Genomic DNA, 24,327 nt, shown 5'->3' with positions numbered 1-24,327 from the left:
AACGAGAGCAATTTGTAAAACCAGCTTCTTCAGCGGTTGGAACTGTAACGGCAAGGGTGAAAGAGGCTGTTTACGCGAAAACAATCAAGTTTAAATACTTGAAAATTAGCCAAAATTTATGCTGCTGGTTAGCCAGTTATCACTTTGTAAATAAAATAGGATTTAAAAGTGGGATTCGTGAAGGTGAACTGGTTCGTCTCCTTTGGATTTTTAAAGTCGAGAAGTTGGTGAAATTTCATTCCAGCAGTAGTGATAAGCTGTCACCTGCCAGGACTCTCCTCCGTCACCTCCAGACCTGGAGACCGGGAACACGGGTGTTTATATAAATATATATATTTTATTTATTTTGTAAAAACACACCCAAGACTGTAGTATCTGTACACCGAGTAGAAGGGAGAGTACGGCAGGCACAAAGAGCGGTATCCAGAGAGGAGAGGCAGGCGGACGGGACGGAGAGACAGCGCGGAGAGGATAACGGGGACCCAACTGAAAGCATCCTAATTTCTTATCTGCACGGGCTGCTTAGGCTTTATTTATCAACGGTAAGAACTTTAATGTGTGTGGTCTGTATATTTCAATGTGTCGTTTCGTTCTTGCGCCTATATGTGTGTGTGTGTATACATATTTGTGTGTGTGTGTGTGTGTGTGTGTGTGTGTGTGTGTGTGTGTGTGTGTGTGTGTGTGTGTGTACATTGAGAGGGAATCGGACAAAGAGCAAGGGAGCCCCATGACATCCGTGTGTAAGCTGTAACCTACAGCTGCCTAAACAAAGAAACTGCTCTATTGCAATGATTTAGCCCCAACCACAGTGTTTCTTCTATTTCTTTATTTATAGGGAACATGATAACTATTTATCTGCTAAAAGGTAATCCTTGCTTACATATATTTTCTTTATGTATATAATTAATTGGAAATAAGTGCCATTATTGTTTTTTGATTGGCTAATTAACATTTGCATAATTATTTTCCCAGAAGCTAATGGAGTCTTTTGTCATCAGTCTGGACAATAAATATTCAAAATAATCATGCAAATACTTTTATTTTTTAGACTAAGTGTTAAGTTTTCTATTTATATTCAGATAATATATTTCACTATAAATATTACCTTACAACAACAAATAGGTTGATACCATACTAAACTAAATCAATAGCTTATCAAAACAAACCCATATGGTAATATTACAAATACTACAAAACCACAAAAGGTACTTTTTACTTAATACCACATTAATAAATAATGATGAGAATATTTTTTGATGAATATGTTTTTGATTTTTTTTTTTCATCTTCTTTGATTTCTCTTTTTCTTTTTATGACCCAAGGATTCATCCAGTCTCAGCTGGTCCCCAGGGATACCTGCTCCTTATCCGTTTACCCCTGCACATCTCCACATTGTACTGATGAAGGAGGCAGACGCCATCAAGTTATTTGTAGGGCAGATTCCCCGGAATCTGGAAGAGAAGGACCTCAAACCCATTTTTGAGCAATTTGGCAAGATCTATGAGCTAACCGTGATTAAGGACAAATACACTGGGATGCACAAAGGTAAGTCCACCCATCCTAGCACAGCTTGAACAGACAAAATGACAGAAAGAGAGAGAGACAGATGGCTAGGTACAGTACTGGATAGATAGACATGTGACAGTAAGACAGATAGATGGGTGGATTTTTCTTTACCGACTGCCACATGTATCCATGGAAACTGTCACAGCACCTCTTGTCTTTATCTCCTGTTAACGCTGCCGTGCAAAATTGCAAAGACAGGCAAGCAAACTCAATGTACGTACACAAAACCTAAATGCTTTTATGTAGCAATTTACTGAGTTTAGTAAAAATGACATTTATAGTCTAAAAGAAAATAAACGTGTAATGATCGGGGTCTATAATAAATGGTTTGTCCTCCAAAGAATTTTTTATTTGTTTTAGGAAGTGTTAAATAACTTTATATTCTAATAAACTGAAGATAAGACGTTACCCTCTCTCCAACTAACACACACACATACAGTAACTAGGGGTCCTGTGTGTTACATGAACCAGATTATTCTGTATGCTCCAATCAGTGTAATGGGCCTGTAAGCCTGGGTGACACAAGGGAAAGAATCTGTTGTTTCGAGAATCCCCACAGTCACAGTAAACCCCTCTTAAAAGCAATGAGATGGACTATAAGATGCATGTGTGTCTGTGTGTGTTTTGAGTACTTTCATGTGTCCCTGTGTGAGTCTTACCAATCTGAACTTTTTATTTTTCTTCTTCTGACATAATGTCGAGTCATCATCAGCTCCTCAGATTTACAGTTGACGTGAACTAATTTCTGTGGTCTGTGTGAGATGTCACAGGGAACACTAACCTGCTACTAATCTTGTTGTCTTAGTGCTGGTGACAGGTGTAGTAAACAGCTCTGGCCAGCCAGCTCTACTATCCACCCCTCCCTCACACACTCAAACACAGGTACAGCACATAGGGAAACAGGGAGTGTATTTGGAGTGATCGTGAGGCATGCATAGTGGTTGGAACAGGACAGGAAGCTGACAGAGGCAAACCTGTAAGGCCCCACGCAAACGTCTGTGGTACTGTCATGTGTGCTGACTCGTGCCGTGCCGTTCTGAAATGTGCCGTGCTGTGGAGTGTCCTTCTCTGCTCTAAAGTACATCATTATGATATTGACAAGATTAGTTACTGTAGTGCATGATTATTTCTATTTTAATAGTCCTGCACCGTTATCCTAGTCATAATTCGAGTAGGCAACGAAATAATCAGAGAAGGCAAAAGAAGAAGAAACATCTCAGTGGTTTGTGACATTGTGTGTTTAAAAATGTGTGTGTGTTTAGAGAGGGACAATAAAGAGAAAGACACAGGCAATGACAAATTTCAGGACCATTTACTGACCTTTTCTGTTTCTCCTCTCTTTCTTTTTGTCTTCCTCTGTCTGTCTGACAGGATGTGCGTTTCTGACGTACTGTGCAAGAGAGTCAGCCCTGAAAGCCCAGAGCGCTCTTCATGAGCAGAAAACCCTACCAGGGGTAAATGCACATAACAAACTCACACATAATAAACTCACACACGCCCCCAGACATTACACACTTCACACTTATTCAACAATACAAACAATTTTGCATATACATTCTTATCACTGAGCCCACCCCTTCACCAGTAAATGTAGATACTGATTTACCTTGTGTGCACACACACACACACACGTGTTGCCTCACATCATTGTGTCTGTGTGATTGGAGTTCAGCTCCCATTAGTGACGTTGTGACATAACTCAGCAGCCGGCAGGCGTCTTGCTGCTAAGGACAAACACTCCCTCCCGCTGGAGACACATAGGGTACTCCACAAGCATTAGCATCTCCATTTCTCTATCTTTCTCTCTCTCTCTCCATCTCCCTGTCGTTCCCTCTGTTAGCCTCCGGTGATAGCTCCTGTCTAGAGAGTGTGTGTAATTAATGTGACCATTCCCTTTGTCTCATCCCAGGCTCCCTCAAGTCTCTTTAGTGAGGGATTGTGCGCTATGACTGTGCTAGGGTAGGACACTGTTCATTATGGAAGGGGCACTGTGCAAAAGTGGCGTCTGTCTCATAGGCTTTACCTCTCTATCTTTCCCTCTTTCCCTTTCCCTCTCCCTGACCTGGTTTCCATTGCAGGGTTTTGTATTATTTGTTCTGGAACATTTTTATCCTGTTTCATACATCGCAGGTTATGTGCAAAATTGTCCAACACTGATATAATGATGTAAAACTACAATGCTTATGTGATATGACATTTTTCCAGACCTGACTTGTAGCAGTTGTAACAGAACAGTTAATGTGCCTCAACCATCTCTAAACATTTCTGTATCTCATTCTCTCTGTGTTGCTTTGGAACTGATCAGAGTTCCTGTACCTTCTATACAAGCTGAAGTGTTGATAAGATCTCTGTGAGAAAATTGTTGAAGGAGAGCCTGCAGAAAGGGCATTGGGGGAAGGGAAATGTTCTGACACATGCATGCACAAATCCCTGCATACATACATATGGAAATCATACAGGCTTTTTCATGCATTTGGAGAATGCCTCTGTATTTGCACATAAACACTTACCTAAAAACAAAAAGTCTAGTGTGTTCATAATGACATTAATCCAATTAGGCACTGCTAAGAAGTTTGATCTCTCCACATAAATTACCTCTCCACTGTTTGTTCTATCTTTTTTTTTCTGTGTTTTGACTTATGCTTATAACTCTTTTCAATGGGGTTAACTTTGCCTTCTCCCACTAATGACTTCAGTAACAATTTTACATACTGTATGTCTGCTTTGCAGATGCGGAGTAACATCATATTTCTAGATAAACTGAGATAAATATTGTAGACGCACAGAGGAAACATTTGCAGGCAGGATAGTCATTAGCAGGAGCCAGCATGCAACAATCAGAAACAGTGCTCCCCAGAGAATAACTAGTGCTAAAACAAGGGTGTGGTTATCATGTATTGGCTTTTCAATCAGCCTACACTGTTAATGAAAAGCAAGACTCTCTCTGCATGTTTTTCTTTCCCTAAATCTAAAATAATTTCTTCTGTGTAGTTTGAGCCAGGGTGACGTGCTAACCAAAATATGAAAACTGATTTTATGAAGACACTTTTGTGTGTGTGTGTGTGTACATTTATTACAGTAGTAAAGTGACTTGGTTTGTAATTAAAAGTAAGGGGGTTCATAGTTCCTTGTCAATGCTTCTACCTTAAAGCAATTACAAGTCATTACTATTAAAACACTGTTAATCAGTTTGCTGTGTTGATTTTTGTTTGAGGTTGATAGAGTGTGATATCATTTTTGTAGAAGTATAAATAATGTGTCACCACGTAGTGCGTCACCCACACACATGGCATCCTCACATTTAACTCTGCAGACACTTTCAGCTTCCTATCTTTATCTTTTCTATTCCCTGTTCTCCTTCCCCTCTTCTTGCCTCCTTTTGACAAGATTTAGAAATGACTTTTCAGAATTTTACATTCTGTTTTACACTTCTAACCAATATCACATTCTTTTCACTTCCTTTGAAACACGTTTCCATCTTTCTTGTATTCTTAGTTTTATTTTACCCATTTCTCCATATGTGTTTTCATTCCAGATATATTTCTTTTTTTTTCTTTTTTTTTCTTCAAATCCCATATGTCCCGTGTTCCTCTTGTCCCCTCATATCTTCTGGTTTCCTTGCACCAGTAATGTATTACAGAATGTTCTTCTCACATCCCCCAACACTTTTATTTCATGGCATCCTTCATCTCTCACAGCCCCCACTTCTTCCCTTCCCACTGTCTTTTACTAATTTTTTCTCTTACTGCACACTCGCGCTTCCTCCTCAGATTCTCATTTCACAGTCATTTAATGGTAACCCTTCTAAGTCTTGCTCTCGATACTAGTCACACTCTCTCCATCTCCTGCCTCCATCCTCCCCCAGCAGTTCCTTTACCCCTCATCTCATTTCCCTTCCTCTTGATTAGTTGACCCTTTTGACCATTTCAGCTCCCCATCTCCTCCCTCTACCCCCTCTTTGCTTGTCTTCCCTGGTTTTATTTCTGAAGCTGTGTGATGAGTTTATCACAAACTTATTTTCATAGTCAGATTCTGGGCTCACCGGAGGGACAAAAGAACTCAGTTGTGTGCATGTGTATGTGTGTGGTAGTCTTGCTTGAAAATAGCTTGCATATAACTAGAAAAATGTCAGGATCCTCATACAACTTTAATGGATTTGTAGCATCACAATTATGCAGACGTGTTTCTCCTACATCTATGGTCAAGCAATTAAAGATTTGGTGTTAAAAAAAGGTGTTACAACTCCTGTATGTCACTTACTGATGGAATTAAATGCTATTTCAACTGTTTAATCAAGACAGCAAAGTAATGATAAAAAAAAAAACAAAAAAAAAAAACAGGAAAACACATAGAGACATGCAGAGAAACTATATCTCAAATGTCCTTGGTAGCTTTAGCAGGGGCAACAGAGTGTCAGAGTGGAAAATGAGAAAAAGTACAGAGGGATTGAGAGTGAGAGGGAGATGAACAGATGGCCTTATCAGAGTGTCCTGCGCCTTGTGTTTAATTTGGACTCAGAAAGAGAAGCATAGAAGGAGTGCGACAGGAGGAGAGCAAGACTTAAACGATATGTCACAGTAGCAGGAATGTAACAGTAAACCCACAATCGAGTTGCATTATAGCTTGCTGATGTTTCATGTTCAATCTCATGCTGAAATTCTCACTATATAAAAAAGCTAATGTTTAGATGTTGTGTATTAATATTAATTTACACCTGAAGATTCATTCAGATATGCATGCATTTGTTTTAAGAATGGGATAGAATAAAACTGCCCCCACAACAGTATTTTTTGTCCTGCCGTGGTTTAATTAAAGATATGTCCAGTAGTGATCACTGATGGAACAGGACAGATCTAAAGCATCTCATTTGCCTCTGTCAGAGGGGCCATGTGATATACATGTAGAAGCTCAAGCTGTCACAATAATCAGATGTCTACTGTATATCCATAATTCACTACTGAAATATGTGCTATCAAGGGGTAAAGGTGCTAATGGCAGGGTGTGTGTATGTGTGTGTGTGTGTGTGTCATCAGTGGAGAAGAGATGGTTGCAGTAGAGTGGTAGAACGTGTGTGAGGTCAGAGGTCAGGGTTTAGCCTTCAGCATTCAATTCCTTGGGTGGGAGGTGGGATTGGGGAGGTTGCTGTCAGAGCTGTAAAACTTCCATCCAGGAGAACATGGCTTCCTTTGACATTTGCTTACCATCCCAAGTAATTCAATAATCTTGCATAGTGTATTTAATAGAAGGACAATGTTTCCATGAATTCTGTTACTTTTCTTCTCCCTTTTAAATTTCAGCTCTTGTAAAAAATTAAAAATATGACTGAACTAAATAAATCAGATTTAGTGATATTTTATCCTTTCACTTTGTACAGATTTCCTCTGCTCAAACTCAGAAAGATTTCATGTTCACGCACACTTGTCATAAAGTACATATACACAATCATGCTTATTCTATTACAAAACTTAATAACCATTCACAATAATGTCTTAATTCTTCCTTCCTCTCTTGCACTATTCATCAAGCAATGCTTCCTTCCCATCTTGCTTCGATTTTTAACCTCACATCTCCCTCTGCTCTCTCTCTAGTCTCTCCCTGCCTTACTGCTGCTGTGTTGCCTCCCATATCTTTCCCCTTATCTGTTCTTTTGTTCTTTGTTGTTGATATCTCTCTCTCCATTTAATCTGCACCCTCTTCTCTTTGTGTTTATCGCCCCCTTCATCTTTGTGCTACTTCAACCACAACTGTTTTTACACACACATGCGTGTACACGCTTGTACACATGAGTACACTCACAAACACACACATCTTTTTGGTCACGCTGGCATCTCAGTGTAGGTGAAATTAAAGTGTGATAAGCAGCTTACCAGGTGTGTGTTGTCATGCTTCACTGCTCTCCAGGCAGCACTCTGCTCCCTATTTTTTGATTAGAGCCAAAACTAAGCAGACACACACACACACACACACTTACACACATTATACTTCTTGTGACACACTGTATGGCCATGAATTATTAAAAAGGCAGAAGAAATGCCACAGGACAAGTAGTTAACAATAGGTGATACAGCAAAGGATCAATACACTTATTTAAAAAATAATCAAAGTTTATAGTTGTGATATTGATTAAATGCATATTTTCTGACAGTCCTATGAGGCCGATAAATTGAAATACTGTATTCCCAGGGTTACTGCTGCAAATGTGACTAGAGCTGTTACGCATTTTATTCGGGCTGGATCTAAGAGAGGATTTGCATGTATTTATGTCCTGGGCTAAAAAGGCTATTCTTTATATGGACCTCATATGGACACAGCTGGAGGGGCAGAAACAGCAGCTGTGGTGATGCTGTTGATACCTCTTGTACCACTTTAACTTTAAAGACAGACAAACAAATATAAATAAATGCTTCTAATATCACATCAATACAATTGTTGCCCACTTAATTTCTTGGTCCTTTAGTGTGTCAGTGCTGTTATGAGACTGGGCAGATAGGCATTATCTCTGCATATGTCCATCATCTAGTACATGTAGTTCATGTTTTATCAGATTCACTTAGGATGTGTGTATGTTGTGTGTGCTGTATGTGTGTTTCCATGTAGAGTCTAAGAAGCCTGGCAGACAGCCTCCCTATGGGGCAAAGCTATGATGAGCAATTATCCACTAGGGCGACTTTGTAGGCTAATTTCGCATATTTATGTGGTCAGCAGCACTGTTTACTATTCCCCTTCACTGCTTACTGCTGCAATTTCGATTTAGAACAGACCCCAGTTCCCTCTCTCCCTGTCTTTATGTTCCCTCCGTCTCTTCCTCCTCTGCCTCTATCTCTCCCCTCCTGATGGGGTTTGTGATGTGTATCGCTCCCCCCCTCCCTTGTGCTGTTTCTCTATTTTTATCTTTACTGTGTGTGGGACGGGAAGGGAGTAGAGGGACAGGTGTAGATTTGAGTGTGAGTGTGTTGTGTGTGTTGTGTGTGTTGAAGAAGACAGAAAGAGGAGAAGCCAGAAGGAGTGATACAGAGTGGGTATTGAAAGCAGAGGGTGTTTATGTAGGGTTGTGTACAGCGAAGACAAGGGGGGGATCTAGTGTATTTATTTAAAGCCAAAATCTTTGCTCCACATGCGTGTGTGTGGCTATGAATGGGGGTATATTTATGCATGCAACATGCAGAGAGAAAAAGTGCCTTCCTTATACTTCACCACAAAATTGAGGTAGAATCTAATCATAGCCTCATAAAAGCCTGACCCTGGAGAGTGTCTGCCTCTTTAAGGCCTTGTTCTCTCTCTCTCTCCCTCTCTCTCTCTCTCTCTCTCTCTCTCTTTCACACATATACACACAAAGACACACATACAACATTTATGTATTGGCCACTGACCATTATACTTGTGTGGACACATGATTACCAGTTGTGTGATTGTTCACTGCCAAAGCAGTAGCCTAAAATTGAGCTGAGTCCATATCACACACCATCTGTTTTGTAAATGCAGCCAGCTTCTGCTGGGTCTGTTTTCCACAGTCATAGAAAAAAAATGCTGTTTAGCTGCAACTATTAGTCTTCATTATTTAATCTGATGCATGCTTTGTTGGTAAATTGCACAACTCAAGCCTTGAGTGACACCACATCACACACAGGATACTTTCTCCCATCAGATCCACACTTTTAATGAACTTGGAAATCAAAGCTTGTCTATTCAAATCCTCGTGTTTGCTGAAGATAGATATTAAACATTTCTCTCTCACACACACACACACACACTGTAGAAAGCACCGTGGGAATGTCTTTCACTTAAATAAAAGTGCCAAAAATCATTTTAAAAAAACACACGCACGATGGCCTTAATTGATAACTAGATCCAAGTGTCTGTGCTTGGATGGGACTTGGATGACTTAGATGTGTCCCTGATGACTAGTGCTTGATCAAATAGCAAATATCAACCTTTTTTCAGACTATTTACCACACATTCACTTTTTCATTTCCATAGCATAAACCAGTGTGACTTGGCAGATTTTAATTTTGCACATATAATTACCAAATTGCAACCTTCAGCCTTCAGTCCAGACGCCGTGTGGCATGTAATATGTATGTGTCTACAGAGATGGATGTATAGAACAGGCCTGTGTGAGGGGGGCTGAATAAATGTGTGAATTTGTGTGAATGAAAAGTGGGGTTAGGATATGTGGAGGAGGGCTATGAAGAGGTTTGGCATGAATAGGGGTGTACGGGCAGGGAGGGGGTAGGGTGAGACAGGGGAGGAGTAGAGAAGGTCTGGTTTGAAAGAAGGAGGAAACAAGACAAAAGTTTTCCATAATGAGCATGGAGGAAGGGGCAGACGGGTGGTGTGAAGAAGAAAGGCTTTTCTGTGGGTGGTGGAGGAGTGGGAGGGAGTCAGGCCGTACTTCTGTCAATTTAAACAGAGACATCTGTCAGAGGGGGCCACTGGTGTGTCTCTGCATATATGTGTATGTATGTGATTAGGTAGGCAAAGGGATAACCAGGCTTCAGATGCACCTGGGGTGTGACCTCCACTCTGAGGTCTCCTCTCTAACCACACTTCAACCTGATGTTTAACCTGCCAAGATTGAGCTTTAAATACACAGATTACACTGACACAGGTCACATCTTATAATAATTTGCTCAACTACTCAAGACTATCATAATAGGGCAACAGCTCCGACTGTGAGCATGATTTTATGTGACAGGAAAGTTAATTGTTTTGATCAGTTTTTTTTAAACACTTTATCTACTCATAAGATTGTCTACAGTCATTTTTTATGTGATGATATTTGAAGTTTAAATATGAATATTTTATTACTATTTACATAAAGTTAGTTTATTTTCTAATTGATAAATTTCAGATACTACCTTTATGCTTTACACTCATGTAATCATGAACTACATGAGTGAGTTTAAAAGTGTCTTCCTAGGGTTTATTTTTTCATTAAATAATCTAAAAGATATTCTCTTTTTCCTATTCCTAGTAACTTTTCCTCATTTATTAAAAAATATTATGATGACAAATCAGATTTAAAGAATTTACATGCTCGAACAAAACAAAGATCAGCACTGTTTAACTAATTTAAGGGTTCAGGTTGATTTTAAGATGCTATCTTGGAACTAAACCGTAAATGCCATCCATTGAAAGACTAGAGCTTTAAATGACTTTTTCAAAATTTTAAATTGATCCACTGACATTGAAGAAAGTAATTTAGGATAAAATAATAAAAAGTAATCATAAATTTATTTTAATGTAATATGTAAATCAATGTCAGGGCTTTTTCTGTTCATTTATGATGTCAGATAAATATACAATCTATTTGCACATTTGTCTTTTAAATTTCATGGAATCCTGCTGAACACTGTAACTATCTGAGCACTCACAAATGTGTGACAGGCTCTGTATTGAATGTAATCTCAGCGAATATGAGATTTCTGCAATCATGAATTTGTATGGCTTTAAGCATCCTTTTTAATTCACCAGCTCATTTCCCAAAGGACTTACACTCCCTAAAATAGAAAGAAGGTCCAAGTGCATAGGTCTAATGGTTATCCGCTATAGTGCTGTTGGATTATGTTGGACTAAATCCAAAGGATCAAATTTCAGTGAGTGCTCCACTGCTGCATGCAAAATGTTCTCTTTGGGGTTTGACAAAAATGGAATAATATTCTAGGGATCAACAGTGTGGTTAGTTCTGCTTTATGCATGATTTGATGCCTTACTATGGGGGCTGATAAAGAGAAAAAGGCAGAGAAAAACAGAGAATATGTTACTAATCCATGCTCCTCCAGAGAGGCTGATGAAGGGTTAACTACCAGATAACATATTGAGTGGAGGAGATGGAGGGCAGACTTCTCAGGTGTGAAGAATGGAATGAGAAAGACAGAGAAAGGAAGGATGAGAGCAGGGGGATGGGCTGCCCAGGAGCTTGCATTATGGTTGCAGGCCTCCGTTACCAGGCAACGGAGCTGAGCAAAATGCTAGGTTGCTTGGCAACCAGAGGGATGCAAAGCCTAACGTGGTGGTAAAAAGAGATAATAGCACAGAGGAGTGGAGGTGTGCTGCTAAGCTGCTCCACCTTACCACTCACTCTGTGTTTCCCACATTTAAATGTCTTTATCCAGCTGTGAATTAGAGGCGCTAACTCAATTTCATCGGGGAGGCAGCATATTACATTTACAAGGTGTTCGTCAATTCTGAAACATTAACATATTGAAATTCATAAAAGCTCATCTTTTGTGGACTTAATTATCAGTAATTATGGTTATAATGATTTTTTACCAAAACTGCAATAAATTTATCCTCACGATATAAAGTTAACAGCTTTGTGCAGCACTTCTAATTGTTTTATTAGATGAAAGTGTAGAGGTAAAACATATGCCTTCAGCTGGAATTAAATATTCCACAGTTGTGTTTTTTTTTTTTGTTTTTTTTTGTTTTTTAGTATTATACTCTATTTATTTATCATGCATAAAATTCTCCTGTAATTATAGTGGAAATTTCTTGTCAAAATATCAGCACAATAATGCCATGCTAACTGAATGGTTGATTTCACTCCTGCTGTATATATTTAAATTCCAGTACATTTATCCAGTATGGCTTGGTGAATAAAGTGATTGTTAATGTATGTCACTGCCTTCTAAAAACACCTTCAGCTGTATGTAAATTGTGGACACATCATCACCAAGAAATTTTATTAGAAATATTATTAAATAATTAGGATTACTTAGCTCTAGCATAAACAAGTACAGCATGACCATGACACAGTTTTGGTCTAAATCAAAATTTAAAACAAGTAGAACTATTTATGAAAAAAAGAGTTGTTTTTCTGTGATGGACTGTCGACCTGTCCAGGGTATACCTTGCCTCTCGCCTGCTAATTGCTGGGATAGCATCCAGCTTCCCCTTAACCCAAAATTGGAAAAAGCGCTATAGAAAATAAATAAAAGAATGATGAATGAGTTGTTGTTGTTGTTTTTTTTACAATGTTCTTGAAAGGCACGAATATTAGTAAAACTCTACAGCTATCCGGCTCACTTGTGGTTTTGTCAAATCAACATAATTTTTTGGCACAGTAATGAGGGTGATGCATATGAAGTGAATGGAATATAAACAGTAATGGAGATAAAAGAACCAGAAAAGGACTTTAAAAAGAAAAAAAATGCTGCGATGTCCGCGTCATCAAGCAGTATGTAGGGATTATGGAGCTGAGAGTGGAAAGAGGGGAATCTAGGATAGAGAAAGAGGCAGGGATAATGCTAGATTGTGGAGAAGGGATAAAAATAGTTTTCCTTTCTTGAGCTCCAGAAAATGGACATCTGAAATTGTGAGGATGGAGTGTTCCAGAGGGATATTGACAAGGATGGGAGTGTGTATGTATATCGTGGGCATGCATGTGTGTGAAGAAGAGTAATATCAAGAGAGAGGGTGAATGTTTCTGACTGTTCGCACACATGCACACTAACATGGTTGTATATTGTCATGCTGTAACTGTAATCAGTTTTTTGACTATTTGGATGAACATTTCCTTTTTGTGTCAAATTGTGTCAAATAATGTTTTGATGGCAAAAAAAACAAAACAAAACAAAAAAAAAAAAGACTGAAATTATAATAATGATTCATCACTGTATTAATCCTTGTTCCACACACATTTACAAAGATACACTGCCCCTGTCCCTCACAGCATGGTGCAATGGTTTGTTCCACTGATTTTGTGGAAGTGGGGGAGGGGGGTAAAATACGATTTGATTGGATAATCCAAGGATTTAATATCCTCTAATCCTGGTACAATCCTCTCTGCATTACTGCTGGGAGTAAGATTAACTGTATGTGTGTAGTATGTGTTTGTTTCAGTGCGAGCAAAAGGGCGGCTGCCGTAGGAGAGGAGAAAAGTGTTGTGTGTAACTCTGAGTCACTGTATGAGTGTGTGCACAGATAAGTGACATGTACTGTGTGTATATTTGTGTTGTCACCACAGCATGCAAATGGACCTGTATTTACATGCAGGATTTGGTCATGCATGCATGCTTGGACGTGCCTCCACTGAGTGCGGGTGCTCATGCGAGCTCACACTCCCGTCATATATCACATGTATGCCTTCATGCATTGACTTACATGTGACTTCACTTTCCTCAGAGATGTAGAAACTCAGCAAAGCCTTCTTAGAATGCAGCAGGATGGATCAAACCACTCTCCAGTGTGAAACCAGCTCCTCGTATATGAACACGTTTGCAGATGGTTACTGTTAATTAAGTCTTAATTGGAACGTGAGTAATTAGAGGATAATTCGACTTGAAAGGAGCGTGTGGCCATTCATGTTTGTTGGAATAAAGGAGAGAGACAAAAACAGAATGAAGTACAGTCTGTATGACTACCAGGGATACTATACTCTGCAATTTCTCTCAGGCTCAAGGGAATTATAATCATTCTGATATGGATTCAGTTTCTTCACCTTCTCTTTCATATTTATTCCTTCCTATTTCTGTTCCCTGCTCACATCTCTTATTTTTTCTCATAAATTTCCTTCACTGGTCATTATCCTGTTCTCATGCATTTTTTTCTGGTACTCAGTGCTCATTTAATTATTTTTACAATGTTTTAGAGTGATGTCTTTGAAGGTAGTAGAAAGCCAGCAAACCATTCTCTAGCAGTAAATCTTTGTTTACCCAAAGAGCATAGCAGTCACCCTTGACAACCAGCATCCTTGTTTACCTACTCAGTGTGCCGTCATACAATTGCCATGACAACGAGCTGGTTGCCATGCCAATTTTCCGATGCCATTGTGCTGTCTGTGAAACAACAGTGTGTACCTCTTACCTGCAGCTTCTCCCCATCTCTTTTGATTCTCCCTCTCATCTTTCTCAATACATTAATTTGTGAAATTCATATTATGCGGTTCAGATTGAAATGTCAGAACACATTACATGCACACACATGCTCAGACTGATAAGCTGCCATTCAAAAAAGCCTTAGGGCTTTCTGTTGAGTCTGTTTTACGTGCACAAGGATGAGCTCGATTAGGCCTAATGAAGGAAGAAATGGGAGAGGTGATGGATGGATGCAAGGATAGAGAAAAGGTTAGTGGACACAAATCTTGCCACAATCAGCCTGCTCTACAACAGAATCTGAAATCAATGTACAAGACGGGACTAATCAATGAGCTGATAGCACAAGATGGATGGATGACATCATGGATGGGCAGCAATAACATCATGACTCAGATATGATGGATGGATGGATGGATGGATGGATGGGTGGATGGTACAGGAGATTCTTGGGGCAGAGTGAGTGATTTTTTTCTTTAGGTTTACAGTATGTTTATGCTGACAGCTTGTGAAGAGGTTAAAAAGCATATATCATTCCTTACTCTTCTAGGCTACGTGTGAGCACATGTTTTATAGGAGAGTGTGTGCAGATGTGGTTGCATTTGCTCGTGTTTGTGTCTTAGTGTATGTAATGGCCTTGCCTTAGATCAATAACTTTGTGGTGACAGCTAAGAGCTGATTAATCAAATGTATGGATCAGTCGCTCTCTGCTCTGCCCTCCCCTCAATTACCAGCTTCATTACATTGCCTTAACACCCCACTGGGACCTTTATCCATTCCTCCTTCTCATCCTTACTTATCCCTCTCTATTCTCCTCCTCTCAGTTGCCTCCTGTCCTCTTTCTCTTATGACCCTTCCTCGTCTCGCAATAACACTCTTTAGATGTCAAGTATGTATCATCCAGTTATAATCAAAATTTTACTGGCAGTTAGGCATTTATTAAATTTGACTCTTTTTATTATAAATTACGACAATATGATTTTTGCATCATTTCCAAAAACATGATTAGAAAATATATGAATCCACTCAACAATACTTTTTCTTTGGTTTTTACGCTGATGTGACTTTCCTGTTTTTCCATTTCTTCTCTCTCTTCCTTGTGCTTCTTCCCTGTTTTCACCGCCATCACTCTGCAGCCATCCCTCTCTCCCACCCCACCCCCTTGGCGTTAACACTGTCTCTTTGCCTCACTGCTATGACTAAGCACTGTGTGTGTAGTATGTTTTTGTGGCTATGTGTGCTTTCAAGTATGTGTGAGACAAACCTACAGAGTATGTGAATTAGAGGAACTTTCAGCATGTTTGCTAAGATGTATCAACACTTTTGTATTTGGCTCTGTGGTCGTGACATTTTTTAGACAGAATAAGTCACGACTGAATCACACCCCATACTCCCTCCTCCCCCTCTTTCTCTTTCTCTTCTTTTTGAGTCATCTCTCAGGGGCAGCTCTGCTTTCATCCCTCCTCTCTCAAGTCTCCTTTCTGTCTTGCTATTCATGTAATACTTCTTTTTCCAGTGTTTCCATTTACTCCCCGGGTTCCTCTTGGCCTTCCACCTGCCCTTTCAAACAGTCGAAGTCAGTTGGGGTCCCCCAGGCCTCTGACTCTCTTTCTTCATCCTTTTATTTTTAGCTGACTGCGCCTGTTCTCTTTACACACTTGTCATTTCACCCCACTAAATTACCCCCCACCCCCCACCCGTGTCTGTCTCAGCCTACTCTTGTCCCTCATCTAATCCGTAGTTCTTCTGTAATCCAGATCAGCTGGCCCGCACTCTTAATCTTGTCACTTCTCAATCCCCCCCAGCACTCTCCTGTGTGTATGTGTATTCATGTGTGTGTGTGTCTACGTGTTAGTCAGAAATCAGAGGTAGTTAGGTTGTGTGCGTTTGACACAAAAGAAAGCAGCCTTAGCGAGACTCCAGACACTAATGTCACCTGTTAATCTTGATTCATTAGTGACTAATAAACACACTGACACACCCACACCATTTCTTCTTATAACTCATTTGATGATTCTTGTTAAAAAAATTTTTAATAAATTGCCTCAACAAAAGCCTGCAGTTCAAAATATATCAGTAGAACAAACTTGCTTCTTATGAATGCTCATTTTTCTTAGAAAAATGGAGACTGTCATAAATAAATTTAGCATACAGTAACTGAATTCACTATGATGACAAGATATATGAAAGAGACTATTTGATGTTGAATATCTTTGTCCTCATTTGTCTCTCAGATGAATCGTCCAATCCAGGTGAAACCAGCTGACAGCGAGGGCCGAGGAGGTAAGCCACAAACATGCACAAACAAAACACACACATACACAGGGTGTCTTTCTGTCTTTGTTAGGACATTGACATAAGTATTTCCCTTGACCCTCACTCTAACATTAACCATCACAACTAAAGTCATTGCCCTGAACATTTTTGCATGTTGTGAGTGCTGTGCAAAAAGTCCTCACAGTGCAAAAATGTCCATTAATTGAATTTGTTTAAACTGCAAATTGAGTGTGACAGATAAAAGGTGTCAAGTGGGGTCAAACAGAAATGGAAAATACTCAGTGGGGTGCTTGGCTGATTCTTGGACTTGCTTTTACTAAATACCTTTATTTGTACACAAACACTCAGATCTCTCTCTTATGACCAGTCTGTAGTCAACACTGCTCCCTGGTGGACAAAAACTGTAGCATCCATAGATAAATATTTTTGAAACCCCAGACTAAAGTGGCACAAAAATGTTACCAGTTAGGGGAAATAAAAAGTTGATTTCAGCCTCTCTCTTTTTTTTTCCTTCTTCCACACCTTTTTGGTCTCTTAGAGGACAGAAAGTTGTTTGTGGGCATGCTGGGAAAGCAACAGAGTGATGAGGATGTAAGAAGGCTGTTTGAGCCCTTTGGCAGCATAGACGAGTGCACTGTTTTGAGAGGTCCAGATGGCACAAGCAAAGGTAAACTGCATAAAATGGATATGCTCAAGCACACTCAAATAAAAGATCACAAGCTACTTTGTTTTATTTAGTAGTACATTCTAATATAATAACCCTGTTTTGTTGCAGGATGTGCTTTTGTTAAATTCCAAGGACATGCCGAAGCTCAAGCTGCCATCAACAGCTTGCATGGGAGTCGCACAATGCCTGTGAGTTGCATGCATATAGTTACACATATATAAAACACATATTTGCATAAACATACATCTATGGGCTGAAATGAAGGACTAATTTAATAAAAACTGAACGGATAAATTGTAACTGCAATTAAAACTTTCCTCCATCCTCCTTTCTGCTCACAGGGAGCATCATCAAGTCTGGTGGTGAAGTTTGCTGACACAGAGAAGGAACGAGGGCTGAGAAGGATGCAGCAGGTGGCCTCCCAACTCGGCATCTTCAGCCCTATGACCCTCAACTTTCCTGCCTACAATGCCTACACACAGGCGGTCAATGCACAGGCAAGCACAAACACAAATGCTCACTGTACTGCACTCACATGTACACACCAAGTTTGTAAGGAGAGTGCTGTGCTTATGAAAGGATGTAATAAGTTTGAAGAGGCTATCAGTGGTCTAATTGGGGCTAATGTTATTACTGAGACAACAGAACATACGTCATCTGGCATTAGCTTTCCCGCAACACACAACCATTAACCCACTGACTCGGGACATAATGGCCTTGTAATTAGATCTCTATTCATCTGTTCCTCCATCACTCCCTCTCCCTGGCCCTTCCTTCCATTTTTCTTCCTCTTCTCTCTTTCTCTTTTCCCATATCAATTGAACCCCCTCCCCTTTCTTTTTCTCCATCCCTTTCCTCTTTCTGTTTCCTTCCTCATCTACAGCTTGTCCAGCAGCAGGCCCTAGTTGCCCAGTCAGCGTACTTGTCTCCTGTGGCAACAGTTGCCGCCGTACAGATGCAGCAGATGGCAGCACTCAATGCCAACGGAATCATTGCCACACCCATTACACCCATCACACCATCCTCGGGTATGTTTACACACACATGTCTTTCATACTCAACCACACACTTGAATTGTTGTAGATGGGACGAACTGTACACAGTAGAATATACTATAGTTGTAATTTTCAACCTTACATAAAACATTAGGTGAACGTGTATAGGTTCTTACCTATTTAATGCACATCGTCAAAACAGAAGTGCAGGTTTAGAGTCTCTAATTGTTTTTATTTATAGGATTTTGCATCAGTTGTTTTTGACTAAATACATAAATAATACATAATTTATAATTTTGAGAAGGAATAGTAAAAATAGACTTTTTTTAAAATCTTTTTTGTGTAATCTATGCTTGTAGGTACAAACACCCCACCCGCTATCGCAGCAACACCTGTGCCAGCACTCCCTCCGCCAATAGGAGTGAATGGTTACAGTAATGTGCCAGCTCCAACTAATGGACAACAAACTGAAACACTATACACCAATGGCGTTCACCCATATCAAGGTATACAATATATACATGTACAAGAATGCAACATGGACAATAGACAAATTGAACAGATATTATTATCATATACTTATATTTTCCATTCTCACTTGTTTAAATTAATTTTTCCAGCCCAGAGTCCAGCAGCAGCTTTGGATCCACTACAGCAAGCCTACGCAGGCATGCAACACTACACAGGTTGGTGTTTGAACAGATTAAAACACTAACCAGCTGTCATGTTGATCTGGGTTCATTATGTGGAGATATTAGTCTCCTCCTCATATATCAAACAACACAATCTTTGTGTGTGTGTGTGTGTGTGTGTGTGTACACTTATATATATATATATATATATATATATATATATATATACATATATAAGTGTAAATATTATATTCACTATTGTTGTATGTTGCACTGAAATTTACTTTGTGGACAGTTGAGATATTAAGTTTTTCGTAATGCATATATCTGTGCAAAGCGGCAGACAGTTCAGTCAGAAGGTTAAATGAAGATGTTTAATGTGAGCAAGGGAAACGGTGTGTCTGCTCTGACTTTCAAGGATGAATTTCTAAGGATAATTAATTTTATGATTTATCTGATTTCACTGAGATACCATCTGTATACGTGGCTCATAACCATGGACTGAAGGGGTGATGTAATGTGCATACACCAGACTAAGATCAACAGTGTCTTTGTTTAGACGCTCGCTCCGCTCTGTTGTTACACTTAATAGTTTTCACCTTCAACAGGAGACATTTCACTTTAAAGGAAGTGACTCTATTGGACACGCTTATGTTGCCACCTGTTGTTTTCAGCCAATCAGATGTTGCTATTCTCTGCTTCTTCCAATAGCCGCGTACCCCGCTGCCTACGGATTGGTTGGGCAGCCGTTTCCCCAGCAGCCAACACTGGTTGCCCAGCAACACCAGCAGCCCCAGCAACAGCAGCAAAGAGAAGGTGATGTGACTTTCTTCCTGACTGGGGCCACACCCCTCTCTCCAGTGATCTTATTTAAAGTTGTTTATCACCAAGTTCTCACAGTATGAGATAATTTATCACCTTCTGCCTAATATACTTACGTGTGTGCGTGTTAGGTCCAGAGGGGTGCAACATCTTCATCTACCACCTGCCTCAGGAGTTCAGTGACTCTGAGATGCTGCAGATGTTCCTGCCCTTTGGCAATGTCATATCAGCTAAGGTGTTTGTGGACCGTGCCACCAACCAGAGCAAATGTTTCGGTGAGACACACAGACGGGAAGAAACAGGGAGGGAAGGGCAAGAGTAGGTGTTTTAAAGCAAGGACAAGTGGAAAGACAGACTGTAATGTAGAGGACAGAATAGTGTGTCGTCTGCATTTAAAGTAAGAAGAGAGTTAAAAAAATAATGATTTTATATTTGTTATATATCTCTTTCAGGATTTGTGAGTTTTGACAACCCAGCCAGTGCTCAGGCCGCCATCCAGGCCATGAATGGTTTCCAGATTGGCATGAAAAGACTTAAAGTGCAGCTCAAAAGGCCCAAAGATGCCAACCGTCCATACTAAGTGACCACTGAGAGGAGAAAGAACAAATATGTAGAGGTGAGGTTGTAGTGAGGAGGAAATGAGTCACCCGATATGAAAAGAAGTGTGTCATAGTATATTAGGGAAGTAGATGGATAAAATTGGGTTAGTGACAGAACATGGACAAAGTAATTTAACATTTGAAAATACAAAGCTAACTGATGGTAAGAAGTTAACAGAAAAAACTGACTTTGCAGTGAATATGCATTGGGTTACTCATGAAAACAACTTAAATCATATCAGGACAAGTGAAAATACTAAAATATTGTTTTCCTTTTTATTTTCTTTCACAATCTTATTTATTTTCTTTCCTGCTGTTTTGATCTTTTCCTGAAACAACAACTTACCTCACCCAAGATCCTTCCGTCCAAACATAATTCACGAGGACCCCATCGCTATGGCAATGGTTGCCTAGTGACCGATAAAGCTCTGATCCCCCCTTCCTCTCGCATTGTTGTAAGTTGATTGGTTGGCCTGTGTTTGGGTTGCTGTGGCGATTGATTGCCTGTGTTGGTTGCCCTTGGCAATTTTTGTTCTGTCACCTCGAGCAACCAGCCATGCGTTGACCTGCATGACCTGTTGCTGTAGTGATCACAGACTGTGTTTGGTGCATTGTGACTTTATTTTGTATTGACCTGTGCACATACTGATCAATAACTATCTATAGCCAGGACTGCACTCTGAATCAACTGATTCGATTGGATATTTGATACACTTAATCACTGCATAGTAATTTGATAAATTCTGTAGTAACGCTCGTTATTTTTTGCGGCTTTGTTTTTGATCAGTTTCTGTAGTGTTCTGTTTGGTGTCATTATTATTTGAACAAATGGTTTGGGTAAAATAGTGAGCGTGGGCATCTATGTGTGCGTATGTGTCTGTGTTACACTGTAAGTGTGTAATGCAGGACTGAATAAATCCTTGTTGTATTGGTGTCTGTACAGAAAGGTATCCCTGAGGTTTATATTGTGGACTGGTGGAGAAATGTAGAGCAATAATTCAAAAATCATGAAATCCTTCAGATGGAAAAACTAACCGTTATAGATGTTATGCATACTTGGCAGGTCTTGATGGACATGAGGACATGACATGTTTACAAGCATGGTATGCAGGACTGAAAATATGGCCACAAACTGATCCAAAGCATGGGGTATACAGGCTAGAGGAGCAAGATAAGGTTATCAAGTCTTACAGGCAAAAGCACTCTGTATTTATTGGCGAGCATGCATTTTGTTGAGCTGTACTCTGATAGGCTGAGTTCATTAACATGGACTGTAATTTGTTCACACTGTCATGTAGCATTTTAGTTTTTGGCTCCTTCATTTTCTCTCTTGGTCTTTTTTACATCTTCTATCACTGCTTATATGGTGTTTCCTCCTTCTCTCTCTCACCACCTCTTCCATGCTCCTCCTCTAATCTTCTTCCTTTTTCTTCCTGTTCTCTCGCTTTGAAATGTTTTCTCTGTTTATCTCATTTCAACCTCCTCTTTCTAGCTCGTGTTTTGAGGTAAAGTGTATGAGGTTGTCATGGTGGAAAAACAAATGCCTCTTGCTTATTGGAGAACAGCCTTCAACTATAGGAATTCTGGGAGAAAAACAACAAAGAGAGCATAAGATGACTTTATGGTGAGGGAAAGTTACTCCTCCACAAACCCTCACCTTTTCTAAAGAGAAGAAAAATGTGAAGCTGCTGTCAGGTCAGTGTGTGGAGGCACTGTCAAATGGCAGCACATGTTATAAATAAAGCATTCTGCTTCTATTTCCAGACAAACTTTTACATAACAAATCCTTGTGGATAGAAAGGCAGTATAATACAACAGTTTAGACCTACAAAATAACTATTTAAATCCCCTTGACGTGCTGTTACTACATTTATCTCAATTAAACTATCACCCAGAATTTCTATACTGCAAATGCCAGAAAGTTCTGCATGTTGGTAGTAGTGTTTGCTTGCCATGATTTGAGGCACATGAGTGCAGCATATGCTCATAAGGACACACATAGACGCATCTGCCCAAAGCTTAACAAACACACACATGCTTACATCCAAGCACACACTTCAGCTAATACACTAACACGTAGAAAAATAATTTTCACTGTATTGAGTTGCATGATCCAGACACTGTGTGTGAATGTGTTCAAGCACCATGATTTACTGCTGTTAAAAGAACCTAACAACTGTGAATGATGACTTTGAACTGAAACAAAGAAAAGCTAGGAGCGACTAAAGGTACAGTTTGATACAGGAAAAGTGACAATAGTTCCAGTCATGCCGACAGAAGAGTATTTTTTTTATAGAAGGGACATATTTGGCAAAATGTGAAAATCAGACATCCACACAAAGCTCTACTTCATTCATAACTCTTATAACAGGTCATCTCTTCTTCTCTGTCCCTCTCTTCTCTTCCCTCAAACTCTCCCTCCCTTCACAGGTGACCTCTCAGAGTCCAGCTGAGGTGGAATCCCAGGGTTCATTGTGCTTTCAGACTGTCTGCTACCTATGAGCGTCTGCGGAGTGCTGCCACACACACTGACGCACACAAAGATACATGCACTCTCAATACTGAACCTTAAATGGTACAAAGCTGATATGTACATAAAGTGCACAAACATGCCTGTTGACACGCACACACATATACACACAGTTCACACAAATAACTTACGTATAGAAAGAAGAGCTTGGTTTGTCCAGTCAGTGTGGAACAGGGTTTTTAATACAGTTCAAACAACTGAGACGACGTCTGTAGGGAGGCTACTGACGAAAACTGCTGATATATCACTTCAATAGACTTTAATATGTCTATAACGTGTCTATTACATGACAAATATAGAGGGACCGATGTTTCATAATAAAAAAAAAGACAGAAAATACAAAAAAGACTACTAAATGAGTAGATTAGAGAGACTTTGGAGAAGATCCTAATGACCTGTAAATAGTTTAGTTTACAAAGAGCAGCGTTTAAAAAACAGAAAAAAATGCAAAAAGAAAACTACTTTAGATAAAACACTGAGCAGAACACAGCGACATAACTATTATTATTATTATTATTATTATTATTATTACCACTAGTGACATCATCATCATAAAAGGATATTACATTCCAAATTGTAAAATGGGAAATCACAAACCTATTTTAAATTTTTACTTAGATTTTAGGTGAAACATGGGGGAGGGGGGGGGGGGTTGCACTTATAATGGGAGGTTTTAATATTTGACTATTTTTTATTTATTTACTAATTTAACTATTATTTTGTTTATTGGGAGAATGGGTTTGAGTAGGATGCAATATTTTGATTTTAGAATTTTCTAGAGAAAAACTTTGAGGGCCTGTTTCTGTCAGACTCTTGCAATCAAGTAATTATAATGTATCTATTGATTATTACAGCAATTATATTTATTTCTAATTTATTGAATCCTGTTTTTTGATCCACTCTCTTTTTAAGTTAAAATAAAATGTATCATACTAAATGCAGTAATGTGATTCATTAAGTGTGTATGTGTTGGTATGCTTGTCTGGAGTGAGAGAATCAGTTAAAACTGAACATTTAACTCAAACACCAGGATGTGTGTCAACTGAACACCGAACACACAAAGCTACATCTTTTGGCCAGAAGGAGGCGCAACTGGAGTCCATCTAAGAGAAAATCCATATTTTTTCCTTTACTCCATTGTGGGAGACAGCTACTGTTTGTCAGCTTAATAAATACTTTTTATTTATTTATTTTGTTTATTTTTTATTTATTTAACCTCTGTGAGAACACAATTCTAGCAAATTCTTCCTTTGGGAAATTTCAAGGTGGAAACTATATTACTGAACTTGATAACCACAAGACTGTATCAAAATAGCACGATGCATTAAATGTGTGGAAGACAAGAATATAACTGGAGCTTTTTAATTGCTCTGTTTGAAAGCAGTTGAAGAATTAAATCACACTGTTCAGACTGTGGCTGTATT

The 24,327-nt window shown here is 39.3% G+C and overlaps 1 protein-coding gene across 7 annotated transcripts; it reads left to right on the top strand.

Annotated features, from left to right (window-relative positions):
• Positions 1-205: 205 nt before the first annotated feature.
• On the top strand, positions 206-23,844 carry LOC121642158 (CUGBP Elav-like family member 3). 7 transcript variants are annotated; one of them, XR_006010850.1, is made up of 14 exons: positions 206-542; positions 1,323-1,545; positions 2,938-3,020; positions 16,616-16,664; positions 17,197-17,325; positions 17,434-17,513; positions 17,667-17,822; positions 18,209-18,353; positions 18,680-19,006; positions 19,664-19,768; positions 19,906-20,049; positions 20,227-20,390; positions 20,730-20,828; positions 22,804-23,844. XR_006010850.1 is itself a non-coding variant. In XM_041988669.1 (13 exons), exons 2-13 carry the CDS (start codon positions 1,401-1,403, stop codon positions 20,352-20,354), a joined length of 1,317 nt encoding a protein of 438 aa, XP_041844603.1. In that variant the 5' UTR covers positions 206-542; positions 1,323-1,400; the 3' UTR covers positions 20,355-23,844. The 7 variants fall into 7 exon arrangements, 5 of the variants coding, with proteins under 5 accessions (XP_041844603.1, XP_041844602.1, XP_041844601.1 ...); XR_006010849.1 differs by having other exon boundaries at positions 20,227-20,828; XM_041988669.1 differs by having other exon boundaries at positions 18,680-18,826; positions 18,941-19,006; positions 19,906-19,989; positions 20,227-23,844.
• The last annotated feature ends 483 nt before the right edge of the window (positions 23,845-24,327 follow it).

The sequence above is a fragment of the Melanotaenia boesemani genome, chromosome 6, assembly GCF_017639745.1.
Source record: "Melanotaenia boesemani isolate fMelBoe1 chromosome 6, fMelBoe1.pri, whole genome shotgun sequence".
NCBI lineage: Eukaryota > Metazoa > Chordata > Actinopteri > Atheriniformes > Melanotaeniidae > Melanotaenia > Melanotaenia boesemani.
This window is presented reverse-complemented; position numbering and strand designations above follow the sequence as displayed.